The following is a 13,510-nucleotide window of genomic DNA, read 5'->3' as shown; positions in this document are numbered from 1 at the left end:
ATAAATAAATAAATAAATAATAAATAAATACGACAATAATTTTCAGATAACTTTTTAGACTTTTAACACCACACTAAAGTAAAACACAAAGCCAGTCATTTATTATAGGAAAAGCCCACCCTATTGTAATGAACAATGGTATCAATACCAGCTTGGGAACACCCCATCTACCTGTCAGCCTACAGATATCCCTGTCCATCTCAACCTAGGCCATCCCTGTCCACCTGTGTCAACCTGGGGCACCCCTGTCCGCCTGTGTCAGCCTGAGGCACCTCTGTTCACCTGGGTCCCTGTCCAGTTCATCCCTGTCTAGTCAGCCTTCTAGCCATGTCCTTGAGACCTGTGACAATTCATGAAAGCAGGAGTGTGCTTACCACACACTGCATCCTAGCTCTACACAGAGTCTGGCACTTGGGGATTCCCTAGCCACACAGTCCTTATAAAGCACAGGGGAAATTTTGGACTGAGGAGAGGGACACTTACGTTGGTATGTCTGAGAACACCATGAAACAGCCCACAAGGAACACTACTGTGCCCACCACTGCTGCAGGCAGGAGCCAGCCTGTGTAAAACCCTGCAGAGGGGATCCAGAGACCCATCCGTTAGGATGGCTGTGCCCTAGGGATGGGCATGCTCTCTGGGGACTCAAGCTCAGCCCAGTAGGGGATGGGGAAGGAAGAGTAGAGGGCAGAGCCCAGCTGACTGTTCTGAAGGTGCCAGCCTGTCAGAAGAGGAGAGAACAGCTTATCTTGGGCCCCCACAGAGATATCTTCCCTTTTCTTTTATAACCCTTATGGTAGGACTTCCTGAGGGAGCTGCCCACCAGGGACTATGGGGGCTGGCTGGGGTCAAGAGGGGTCCCACCAGCTAAGGGGCGCCCAGTGCCCTGAATGGGGCATAGGGAAACCAGGGTCTGGGAGCAGCCTCTAGGGCCCATTGCATGGTCAGGGTTGGGGTGGAGCTGTCGAGTAAAGCCTGGCAGTAAACTCCCCAAGGGGGATTGTTATAGACCAAGTGCAGGGCACCCTGGCTGACCCCAAAGGGCTGCAATACAGGACTCACCAAGCCAGGCGAAGTAGAGAGCCACCTTCTCCCCGAAGTACCTGCGCACATGTTCCAGGGGCTGGTACTTGGTCCACTTGCCCCAGCGAGCCCAGTACTGGAATAAAACTTGGCGCTGGCTGACCTCTGTGCTCTCTGGAACAGCAGAGAATGGGCCCTGGGAACAAGAGGCCATTGGATAGGGCTGCTCCATCATGGTCCTGGCTCTGTCCCCTCAGTCCTCCCACATGACACTCTTCGAGGTGGGAACTATAGAGCTAATCAAGAGCTGCAACCCCCACCCTCCTGTGCAGGTGAATGGCAGACAGACCCTGCAAACCAGGCTTGCTTGCTGCTGTAGGAAGAAAACAATCATGCTGGGGGTGGGCCTGGGATGGGCCAGGAAGGTCTGAGGGGACCTGTGGGCTGAGCTCCCTAAGACTTCTGAGTATTCAGGACAGAGGATGAACCTGGAGAAGCTGGCTTAGGAAGACAGTAACTGTGGTGCAGGTGGACTGACACTTTCGTGGGGTTCTCCAGGCCAGGCAGATGTGCTGTGTGGTCAAGTGAGCCACTCCCTGTGCATCCCAGCTCAGCTGTCAGGAAGAGTGATGGCACAGCAGGATAAGGTGTGGGGGTGCCTGACATTTCTATACCCACTTCTCCATATAGTCTCATGGTGTTGAGTGGGACTGTCCCCATAGTCTCACAGCCCTGTGCAGCCTGACTCAGAGCCTTTTGATGTTTCTGTGCAGGCCTCATCTGCTTGGTGAACGGGTAGCTGCAGGAAAGCTAGGGCGTCTTGACTTGCAGGTGGGCTGCCTGTAGGCTGGTAATGTGGGCATCAGGACAGCACCAGGTGCAGTCATTGTGAGTGCCTCCCTGCACTGCCTCAGCTTTCTCAGCTCCTGGGGAGGTGTAGGAGACCACCCTGTCTCCCCTAGCAAGACACACTGCCTAAGAAACCAAACTTCAGGATCTGGAGCAGGGGCCTGGCATAGTCGCCAGGGCACCCCAGCAACAGCAGAAAGCAAGCAGAATCTTCAGCCTCCAGCACTGGCTTGTGATATCACAGGGGTGTGCATTCAGTGTTCCAGACCCTCAGGGTGGCCACGCTGGCTGACCGTGGCTGCCAGGGAGGGGGGCAGGCTCCTTTGCTTCCTGTGAGTAGGACAGACAGCAACACTGGGGAACTCAGCCCCCAGCCCTGAGACTCACGTCGTGCAAGGGGAAGGCTGCGCTGAAGACGCCCTCTGTCAGCAGCTGGTCGATCCCAAACAAACCTTTCTTCTCATGGCCGTAGGGGGTCTTGGCCAGAATCTCAAATAGCTGTAGGATGGTTGGAGGATGGCACCCATCACTGGTTGTGGGGCGGGATGGCAGGGACACCCATTCTTGTGCTGAAGCCTTGCATGGCCTCCCATGGCCCCCAGCGACAGAGGACGGTGATACCTACAGAATGACCCTCAGGTCTTGCCACCCAGCTCTTGTGTCACAGCTTCACGTTCTTGACCAGACTGTCAGGGGTGGCAGTTAGTCATCTGTATCTTACAGACTGAGATCTTGGCCAGAGTCACACAGCACTTGAGACTTCAGCCCAGGCTGAACCTGTACTGAGCCATGCATGGCCTGCTTGGACCCCTGTTCCAGTGGGGTCAGCTCTGTCAGGACTCCTGCCTGGGGTAGGCAACCCCTGACCAGACAGCCACTGTAGAAGTGCCCTTTGGTGGTCATCTGGGGTCTGCTTAGACCCTTCCTGACTACAGGCTGTTGGAGCAGGCCTTCTGATGCCTCCTATAGCCTGCCTCCCTCCTATAGCCTGGCTCTGCCTCCTATAGCCTGGCTCTGCTAGATTTCTTCAGGGTACACTAAGACCCCTTCCCTGTCTGTTCTGGCCAGCCATGGACCTGGAGCCTTGGCTTTCTGTCCCAGAGGTCCATAAACACAGTATTCTTCGGGCCTCAGGATTGTGGAGAAGGACTAGGTAGGGAGCCAGCTGTCATCTGATCCAGGGCAGTTTGGACATGTCCCCATCTCTCCTACACCCAGGCCACATCCTTCCCCCATGCAACAAGATCAGAAGCAGTCTCTAAGGCTTCACCCTCTGGTTATAGGGTGCTTTTCTATAGCTATGGAGACCTTGGGGTTAGAAGTTGGAGTCTAGCAGGCCTCTCTGAGCCTGGCCCGGGTTAAGGGGCTACAGCAGATACTCCACTCACAATCTGGTGCCTCTTGGTGCTGGTGAAGAAGGTATCCTGGTTGTCATTCCCAAGGAACCTACAGGGTGAGCAAAGTTTAGAGCTTTAGGGACACGGAAACTTACCACACATACAGAGCATAGAAGATGATGCACAGAACACTCAGAGCCTGCGTGGAGGCCCCCACAGCCCAGAGCCAGGAAAATGACCACTGTACCAGTTCATTCTTTTCCTCAGACAGGAGGCCACAACAGGCATCACACCACTACACACATGAGGCAGGGCGAGTGCAGGCAGGTCTGGCAGAAGGCAAGACCCTGACCAGAGCACTAGACTCACTGGGAAGCCCTTAGTGTGCCTGCCCTGAAGCTTGCACACAGGACCAAGGGCCCAAGGGGCAGTGGGACATCAGAGTCTTGGGAACTTCACTAGTGGGGACAACAGTAATCAAGGCTAAATATCCCAGTACCCCATCAAGGAGGTGTCCTCCATGTGGAAAACAAGACCATAGGGGACCTTTAGCATGACTCACCAACAGCCCTCCCTGCTAGGTCTATAGGCTGAGTGTGACCATACAATTGCTCTGTCCAACATACATGAAAAGGCACCTGGAGTCAGTGAGGGAGGGCCGCCCATGTGCCTGCTGTCTACCTCACCAGTCTGGAAAGGCATGATGAGGGATCCCATTGACACACAACACAAGAGCAGGGCAAGGAGTGCACTGTTGTGGTCTGAGTGTGTCAAAGTGGCAGGACCTTCAAGAGGTCATGAGGACTCCACTCTTAGAAGGGACTGGTCTGGTTTCAGAGGAGAATCAGTTATCAAAGGAGGCAGGGCCACTCCATCTGCCTGGTTCCTGGTTTCTGTTCTGTTTCCCAGCTGTGCTGTGCTTTTATGCCCTCGTCAGAGACTGACAGGTGAGCCTTCAATACTGGGCTTTCAGCCTCCAAAACAGAGAGCTAAATGAACTTCTTTAAAAGGAAGACAATTTATTTTGTACAGTTCAAGGGAACAGTGGCTGGTAACAATTCCAGCACTGCCTACCAAACTTCTTTAATTTTTTTCTTGTATATGTATATTCAGTGTGTGATGTGCACGCACATTCTGCATGTGTAGAACGGTCCTGGTACCAAGAGAACATGTGGAGGTCTCTCTTGCTCTCTCTGTACTGTGTACTCCAGGATTCTGGGCAATTCTTCTGTCCCTGCCTCCCATCTCCCTGTAGGAGTGCTGGGATTACAGATGTGTACCACCACAACTGGCTTTTTTGTAGGTTCTGGGGATTGAACTCAGATTGTCAGGTTTGTACAGCCAGAGTTTTTACCCACCGAGCCATTTCCCCAGCCCTCAACCTCTTTTCTCAATGGAGTATCCATCCTTGAGCATTTTGTTATAGAAACAGAAATGGATTGCAGCATAGGCCTTGTATATTCATCACTGGGATTTAGGGCATGTTTGTTCTACAGCACAGTCACCCTGTCCTGACTAATGCAGGTGACTTGCCAGTATATACATGCACACTACAGCTTGCTCACCTGAGATTCAGGTGGTTTTGTCTGAAAACCCCAGGTGAGGAGAGCATTTCCGGGAAAGCATGATGTTTGGTTCTTTCAGTCTCATTCACACACCCACACCGGTTCTCAACCAGGCTGGTTCCACAGGAAGCTGTCCTGCTGGCCTCAACAGAGCTGTGATGCCTTACCGTGACAACTTGCTTGCTTTGAACTGGCAGGAGTAGTACTCAGGGGGTGTGTCAGGCACGGGCTCCAGCATAACATTAGGGATTCCCAGCCACTGCAGCAGGCTGGCTGACCAGTTGGAGGCCTGGTAGGGTAACTCCTAGAAGGAAAGTTGTTTGGAGGGGAATCTCCACAGCGGCAGAAGCTGAGAAAGTTGCAAGCAGGGCAGAGGCTGCAGCTGAAAGACTACCTCTTGCCTCTTGGCCCTGCTGCAGACCCTTTGCCTCTGGGCTTCAGGCTCTGGGAGATGCTCAGCTTGTTAAGTTGAGGACCAGAGTTGCTTAGGTCATTAGAAAACAAGGAGAATGAGCACTGTGTCTCTACCCATCCCTGCACCATACTGGTCAAGGTGAGTGGGCCAGGCACATCATCCTGAGGTCACTGAGAGGCTGCCCTCGTCTACCCTGTGCACACCTGACGAATTGTGTCAGCAGATGGCCCAGGGGGGTCTGGGCCTACAGAAACTCAGATGGTTAGCTTACAGCCTCAGCTGCCAGCACTACAGGCCTTCCCTAACTTCTGAGCCCGCCATGCAGCGTATCACCTCCTGCTCTATTGACCCAACAGGTTTCTTCACTATGTTGACAAGGCTGGCCTCAAACTCACAGAGATCTGCCTGCCTTTGCCTCCCAAGTGCTGAGACTAAAGGTGTGCACCACTACGCCCAGCGTGACCCAATGGGTTTCTTATGGCTCCATGTGATAGTGGGCCAGAAGGGAACTAGGGGTCCTCAAGTGGGGATCCTTCCAAGGATCACTGGCTTTAGTAGTTGAACCCAGAGTCAATTGATGTAGAGTTAGGCAGGGACCTCTAACCCCTCCCTCTGTCCCTGTGTCCCCCCTACCTGCAAGGGCATCTTCAAGTGCAGGTCTTCTGCATAGTAGCAGAGCACAGACCAGGGGGCGCTGAGGAGGATGTAGTGTACCGTTGTGGCTTCATCCTGAACGTTGTGCTGTGAGCACAAGGGGCTTCTGTGAGGGCCTGAATAGCCTGTGTCTATTCACATTTAGTCTCCTATAGCCATGTCAATGGACAGCCAGTGGCTTTACACCTCCTTGACGGCAGTGATTACTTCTGAGTACCACCGCAGAAAGCTTGTGGGTGACAGTCCTTAGACTCCCCAGAGAGCTCACAGGTGGGGCCCATGCCATCTGCACTATCTTCTGCGGCCATGACAAAAGCCTTTGGAGAGTGGTGTCTGACTTCTCAGAGACCGTGCTGACCCAGCTCATTTTTAATTAATAGGGCAGCAAATTCAACATCACTTTTCGATGTTCAGTGGCTGCCTCACTCTTTGACGAGTCTCTGGGAGTTCACATTGTTCCCCACATATGTGAATAAATGTGTACACCTCTGTATACATAGATGGGTGGATATCCCTGTCCATTCAAAGTACCGTGACACCAGATCATATCCTAGCCAAAATATCCATCTTGTAGCAAACCTCCACTTGGCTATTGTCATAAAACAAACCTTCCATGTTCAGAGTCTGCTTGTTGAGACAAGAGGGCACAGAAAATACAGCTTCCACCGGGTGTGGTGGCATGTGCCTTTAATCCCAGCATTCGGGAAACAGAGGCAGGCAGATCTCTGTGAGACTAATACCAGCCTGGGCTACATATTGAGTTCTAGACCAGCTGAGACAGAGAGATGCTGTCTCAAAAACAGCAGCAGCAGCAACAACAAACATAGCTTCCCAGCTAGGTATGGTGACACACGCCTTTAATCCCAGCAGAGGCAGGGGATCTCTGTGCGTTCAAGGGCAGCCTGGTCTACATAGTGAGTTGCAGGCCAGCTGGAGCTACAGGGAGCCCCCAATAGACCCCTCTCCCCCCGCCAAAAAACAACCAAACAAAAAGCATGGCTTCCCAGAGTCTGTTCTGTCTGTGTTATGTCGTCTCAGCCTGGAGTCACTTCTGCTGCTTTAGCACTAGGTGGCACTCTAAGGCCAGGTTTGCATTAATTCTGCTGGAGATGGAGAGCCACACATAGGAAATGGGAATTCGGTAGGTGGAGGTGATGACTTCGGGTAGGTGCAGCTGTCTGTCCATGGTCACTGACTAAGTAGCCCCTAATAAACTCTTTTACTCATCAAGATGAACCTCTAGGAGCTATTCTTTGGGCTGTCACTGCTGTCCTAGCTTAGCGATACACACTAATTTTACCCTCTCTCCTAAAGTCCTGCAATACTGAGTGTCCACCATGCTGTTCTGTGATGGGCATGCCTGGAGACCTGGGTGGTGTGAGACAGGGCTTTTGGTCCCTCGAACAAGAACCTTTGCAGAGTACAGAGGTGTTTTCCAAAGACCTTGCCTTTTCAGAGGTCATCAGCCTGAGGGGTTCCCTCAGGGGTTCCCTGAGTGCCGACGCACAAACCACATCCTGTCCATGGAGGCAGACCTGAGACTGGATATTTGGGGCACACCTAGCTGGTTGTACCATGTGCTGAGAACTGTCTCGTAGGTTCAAGCTTTAGAGTGCTTTGGACAATGTATCGGCAAGGCACCACACACAATGGTGCCCTACCATTGTGCCCTCAACCTTCTGGGTGAAGGTTTTGAAAATGCATAGATCCACACTGTACCACCAGTTTCTACAGTAAGAGGGAGGGGTATCTTCTCACCCCCACTCACCACACTGAGATGAATACAGACGTGGAAGAGGGTGTTAGCACTTGACCCACAAATCTCAGCATGTCTCTGTGTGTCAATATCTAAGAAAGTTCTGGAGTGGATCGCAGTAAATTTTAGTAGTGGTAGCCTCAGACAGGAGAGGATAAGAGAAGTAGGGGCTGCCGTTCCCATATAAGTAGCAGGAGTTACATGGTGAGCACAAAGATGGACGGATGAACAAATGGCTGGCTGGCTGGATGGGCAGATGGTGTGTGGCGGGCATTGTGGAAGAGTATGGAGGACACAAGATCAGAGGCAGAAACAGCTCTGGACACAGCCAGTTAAACCAACCATAACTCATCTCAATAGTGACACATGTGACCAGCAATCTCCATGTCCAGACAGGCAGAGAGCCCCTACATGCCTAAGGAGAAAAAGGCAAATAACTCAACAGAAAAGAGAATAGGAGACACAAAAAGCCTGTACATCGCAGCTGCTCCTGACTTAAGGTGGCCCTATGCTGGATTTACTTTTACTTTAGAGTGGTGTAAAGCACAAACAGCCATCCATACCAGATTTGACTTTTGAATTTTGGTCTTTTTCTAGTTAGCAATATGTGATCCTGCTCTCTCTGGTGACACTGGGCAGTGGCACTAAGCACAACTTCTGTGATCTCAAGAGGAACTGCTGGTCTGTACAGTGTGCTGGGTGGCTAAACTGGGGTGTTTGGTAAGAAGGGCACATTCGATGCATTTTTAATCTCACCACAGTCTACTTACAATCAATCTTTAAGTACTGGGTTCACCTACCAAAGTTTAGGAGGATGTGCCCCCATCATCAAGAAGAAGCTTAATGGAAATGCAAATAGTTCAAAAGCATGTAAAAATGCACAATGTATTTAGAAATCAGGGAAAATGAAAATTAAAACTAGTGTGAGGTACCAGTGTATACCAACTGATTGACTAAAAATTGAAAAGTTTGACATTATCAGGTGTTGAGACAATTCAGAGTGGGGTGCCCTTTCACCCCAGATGGCTATGTAAATTTGCCACCACATGAGAAAAGGGTGAGGCTGCAGCCATAGACCTCAGATGGTCATCAATTCTGCTCCTAGGAGAAACTCTTGTACCATCACAGCCACCCTAAGATGACTGGCAGCAGCCAGCTGTCACCACGGTCCTAAACTGGGGACAAGTCAAACATCCATGAAGACACAGCAAGGACCAGGGCTGGGCAGCACTGGCCCCATCATGCCGTGGGCCTCACACATCACATTAAATGGGAGAAACAAGATGAGGGATTCACTGGGTGGGATCCCATGGAATAAACAAAACCAAGCCGTAGTACTAAGTGGTGTGGTTAACAGTTTCAGAAGTGACTCCTCTGGTAGCAGGGCTGGGGGCTTGAAGACAACACTTAATTCTGGGGAGGGAGCAAGGTGACTGGGGTGGTGAAGGATGAGGAAGACATGTAAAGAGACCTGGCAATGAGGGGCATATGGACAAGACAGGGCTCCGAGCCCAACCCTCTCTGAGAATCCCTCCTGCCTGCCTGGCCCTGTGCTTACCCAGGGTTCACCATGCCTCCCTGTTTTCTCCTGCCCTGGGATCATTGCTTAACTCATTCTAAGTGGTATCTGTTATATAATGTACACAAAAGGACTTTTTTAAACTACTAAAATCCTATGAACACACTAACAGTGAACGTAAATGATGCACCCGACCAAAGCCTGAGGTGATGGAGAAAAGGGGTCGGTTTCAGTTTTATCAGCTGCTCTGAAGTCTCCGGCTTCTGAGTGAACCTCCTGTACCACAATGGTTCCATGTCCCTGCTGGCCTCTGGCCAGTGGTTCCCTAGCCATTGGGTGCTCCCTTAAGGATGGGTGTCAAGCAGAAACTTGGGGCTTAGCGTGCTTCCTATCTCTGGATGCTGTACCCTCATGTTTGCAGAGCAAAGTCACAGGTTACTCAGAAGATACAGGGTCTACATAGCCCCCTTCCCCAGGCCACTTACCTGGTCTATATTCAGACCAGCCAAACGAAGGTTTTCCAGAAAGGTCTCTCTCCAGATCTCAGGCGTGTCTGTCTTGTCCTGGGTGACTCTATCCTGGTGTCTACCCAGCTTCCAGTCTTCTTCCCAAACAAGAACAAAGTCTGCAAGAACCAAGGGGACAGAGGCAGAGAGCATGGAAGGTCTAAGGGGCTGCAGGCCTAGGCAGGGCTGTCTGGGTCCCACCTGGGACACCCGGGTTCTGGTGGGAAGTCTGAGCAGAGGCCAATTCTGGGGTCTTAGAGCTGGAGCTCAGAACTTCATGCAGATGAGGAAATGACGCTGGGGCAGGACTCAGGCCTGCCTTCCTGGGATCTCCCTGCCACTTGGTCCCTACAGCCTGTATCTCAAACTTTTTAAAATTTATTTTTTATTTTTTAATTTTATGTGTATACATGTATTGCCTGCATGTAGGTAAGTGCACCCGTGTCCTACAATGCCCTCAGAGGTCAGAAGAGGCTGTTGGAGCCCCTGGGACTGGAGTTATGGACAGTTGTTAGCTGCCATGTGAATGCTGGGATTCAAACCTGGGTCTTCTGCAAGAACAACCAGTGTTCTTAACTCCAGGCCCCCAAACTCTCCATCCCCCGACTCTTTTTAAAAATATTTTATTATTTTTATTTTATGTGTATAAGTGTATTGCCTGCATGTAAGTACACCCAGGTCATGCAATGCCCATGGAGGTCAGAAGAGGGGGTCTGATCCCCTGGAACTGGAATTATGGACAGTTGTTAGCTGCCATTTGGGTGCTGGGACTTGAACCCAGGTCCTCCGCAAGAGCAGTCAGTGTCTTAATTGCTGAGCCATTTCTCCAGCCCTGTATCTCATACTCTTAGAGGAATCTGGTAAACAGTGATTTCTTGGATTGGACAAAATCACAGGAATAGAATAAAAATTGATTACAGATTTTATCACAGGATACCATCAAAAAGGTGAATAGTCAACCCAGAGATCAGGAGACAATATCTACAAAATATGTTTCTGATAAGAGACTTGTATCCAGAATTGAGAGAACTTTTACAACTTAATAACAAAAATTTAAATAACCAACTTAAAAATGGGCAAAATTAGCCGGGTGTGGTGGCGGACACCTTTAATCCCTAGCACTCAGGAGGCAGAGGCAGGCGGAGCTCTGTGAGTTTGAGGCCAGCCTGGTCTATATAGTGAGTTCCAGGCCAGCTGGGACTATAGGGAGACCCTGTCTCAAAAAGACAAAAACAAAAGAAAACAAAACAAAAAAGGGGGGGGGGGAATTTAAGTCAGGCATGGTGGCATTTGCCTTTGGTCCCAGCATTTGGGAGGCCAAGGCAGGTAAATCACTGGAGAATTGAGCCCAGCCTGGTCTACATAGCAAGTTCCAGACTGGCTGGGGCTATATAGTGAGACCATGTCTCAAAACAAAGCAAAAAAGAAACGACAAAAGACAATAAAAATGTTCACCACTCTCGGCCATGTGCTCAGAGGATTGCTGGATCCCATGGGAAGTCTGTGTCTGTGTTCATTTTCTGTGGAATTTACAGTGTTTTCTGCACCATTTTGTACCCTCAGTGCTGTGTGAGTGTTCCAGTTCCCACACCTTCCCCTAAACATGTCACTTTCTGTTTTACTTTTACTTTTCTTTTTTCTTTTCTTTTTTTCTTCTTTTTTTTTTTTTGGTCTTTTTGAAACATGATCTCCCTGTAGCCCCAGCTGTCCTGGAATTCACTATGTAGACCAGGCTGGCCTTGAACTCACAGAGATCCGCCTGCCTCTGCCTCCCAAGTTCGAGTGCTGGGATTAAAGGTGTGTGCCACCTCGCTTAGCCTGTTTTGTTTTTCATAGTAATGTGAGGTGATGGGGAGGGTGGACTCTGGGATCCTGCTAGAACCCCTGCAGATTCTATGAGGAGATGAAAGTGGCTCTGGGCAGGTGTGAGCTGTGGATTGTGTGGAAGTGAATCTGAGAAAATGCAAAGGTGTGGGTACAAGAGAAGAGCCCGGAAACAGGAAGAAAGAGGGGCAGTCCATCCAGACGTGTGGGAGTCCTCTCAACCGTCCTGTCAAGGGACCCTCCTTTCCTGGTGTCTCCCTGGCTGTAGCTTGTTCACCAGATGACTCTCACCTTATCTCCAGCCCAGCAGTTGAGCACAACAGGAGAGGTACAGGGGAGGGAGAAGAGGCCTGGTTACTGAAGGGATGAGCCAGGCCTGCCAGCTTCCTGCTGCCACTCCATCTGTGACCACCCCCAGGATCAACAGGGTGCAGATGGCAGACTTTGGGAGGGACTTACCAATCAGAGGCTTGGCAGGACTCCCCATCTGCTGATTACCTGCCTGGAGGAAGAGCTCCATCAGCTGTAGTTACCCCGGATGACTCAGTGCCTGCCTGCCTCTCTCTCTGCTTACCACCCCCCATCCCCCACCTGCCTGCCAGCACCTCCGTCTGCCTGCCCTCCCCACCTGCCTGCCCGCACCTCCCTCTGTCTGCCTGCCCCCCACCTGCCTGCCCGCACCTTCCTCTGCCTGCCTGGCCCCTCCAACTATTCCTTGTTCTTTCTCCCACCCCGCCATGTCCTTTTCTGTCCCTCCTGTCTCCACCCTGTACTCTTTCCGGTCTCCTCCAACTCTACTACCTTATCCCATCCTCAACTCTCCCCCTCATCCCTGACCCATCACCCTGCCTCAGTCCTGCACTAGACCACCCTGTTCGCAGAGGGTAGTGCAGAGGGGGTGCACAGTAAAGGTGCTACTGAAAGGCAGAGTCAGAACGCTAGGCTAATCGATGGCCTCCACCATCCTCATCATCCCCTCCAGCCGCTGCTGGTCTCTGAGCAACTGAACAAGGATCAGGTTGGCAAGAAGCATAGTCACAACTGGGGTGCACATCTCTCCCATTCTCCAGGACTGGCGGGGGGGAACCACACAGGCCCCAATGTGGCTTTGAGAACAAGACAGAGGTGGTCACAGGAACCGGAGGGTGACTTTTCCTCCCTCTGCTTTGGAGAGCAAAGCTGTTTTTCCCTATTTGGGAGCTCGTTCCAAGGTACAAGGGACAATAGGAAGGGCGTCCATGTCTACCTTCAGGCCACTGGGGCAGCCACCTGACTCAGGAGGACCAGGGCCTTCTGGGTGGCCTCAAAGACCAGGACAGTGTTCCCCCAGCCTCACATGGGATGTTTGTGGCCTCCTTGACATGGAGTCCTAAACATGGTCTGGGACAAGAATGTCAAAATACAGCATGGAGAGGAACTGTCCTTTTCAGGACCTAAGGGCTGCCTTCCCAGCTTCACACAGGAGACATGTCTCTGCCATAGTGATGAAGAAGCTTGGCTGAGGCTGAGGGGACCAAGATGTTCTCCCTCTGGAGCCACCCACTTTTGTAAAAGGCCTGTCTCATGGGGACCAATACTTGTCCCAAGCCTAGCCCTCTCCTGCTCCCTACCCTAACTCTAACTTTCAGGTAGCCCCAGCCACTCTGTCAGAAGTCTTGATCACCTTACCACCCCCCTTCCACTAACCCCAGTTGTTCTCTTGTCGTATCCCCGCCCCGCCAGGCCCCTGGCCAGGACCTGCCACTGACTGCAATGTTCTGCTCCTTAGCAGGGTTGGACTCCCTTCAAGGACTACTCTTCAGACAAATTGTTAGATGCAGACAAATTGTTAGGTAAGAAACCAGGTCACAAGCCCCCCCTCTGTTCCCAGAAAGAAAAAGTGTCAGCCTCTGCATTAGGAGGCAATAAACATCTGGGGTGGAGTCACTCTGTGCACTTTCTGCCTGCAGGCCTTTAATTGCATCAGAACACAGGGGTGAGTCACTTCATCCCCATCCCTCACATTTGTTTTTTATTTTGTTTTTGGTCTTTTTGAGACAGGGTCTCCCTGTAGCCCCAGCTG

The 13,510-nt window shown here is 51.2% G+C and overlaps 1 protein-coding gene across 1 annotated transcript in view; it reads right to left on the bottom strand.

Annotated features, from left to right (window-relative positions):
- The window catches only part of Ano7 (anoctamin 7), a 32,368-nt gene that overhangs the window by 18,117 nt on the left and 741 nt on the right, over nt 1-13,510 (bottom strand). The window contains exons 2-9 of the mRNA XM_008829149.3: nt 11,908-11,950; nt 9,604-9,743; nt 5,823-5,930; nt 4,942-5,078; nt 3,261-3,318; nt 2,260-2,370; nt 1,063-1,219; nt 484-574 (exon numbers count right to left, since the gene is read on the bottom strand). Coding sequence (XP_008827371.1) covers nt 484-574; nt 1,063-1,219; nt 2,260-2,370; nt 3,261-3,318; nt 4,942-5,078; nt 5,823-5,930; nt 9,604-9,743; nt 11,908-11,950 — 845 coding nt within the window. The remainder of the gene's footprint in view (nt 1-483; nt 575-1,062; nt 1,220-2,259; nt 2,371-3,260; nt 3,319-4,941; nt 5,079-5,822; nt 5,931-9,603; nt 9,744-11,907; nt 11,951-13,510) is intronic.

The sequence above is a fragment of the Nannospalax galili genome, unplaced genomic scaffold (assembly GCF_000622305.1).
Source record: "Nannospalax galili isolate Female #2095 unplaced genomic scaffold, S.galili_v1.0 scaffold453, whole genome shotgun sequence".
In the NCBI taxonomy this organism is placed as follows: domain Eukaryota; kingdom Metazoa; phylum Chordata; class Mammalia; order Rodentia; family Spalacidae; genus Nannospalax; species Nannospalax galili.
Note: the sequence above shows the minus strand (reverse complement) of the source record. Positions and strands in the feature narration are given on the sequence as shown.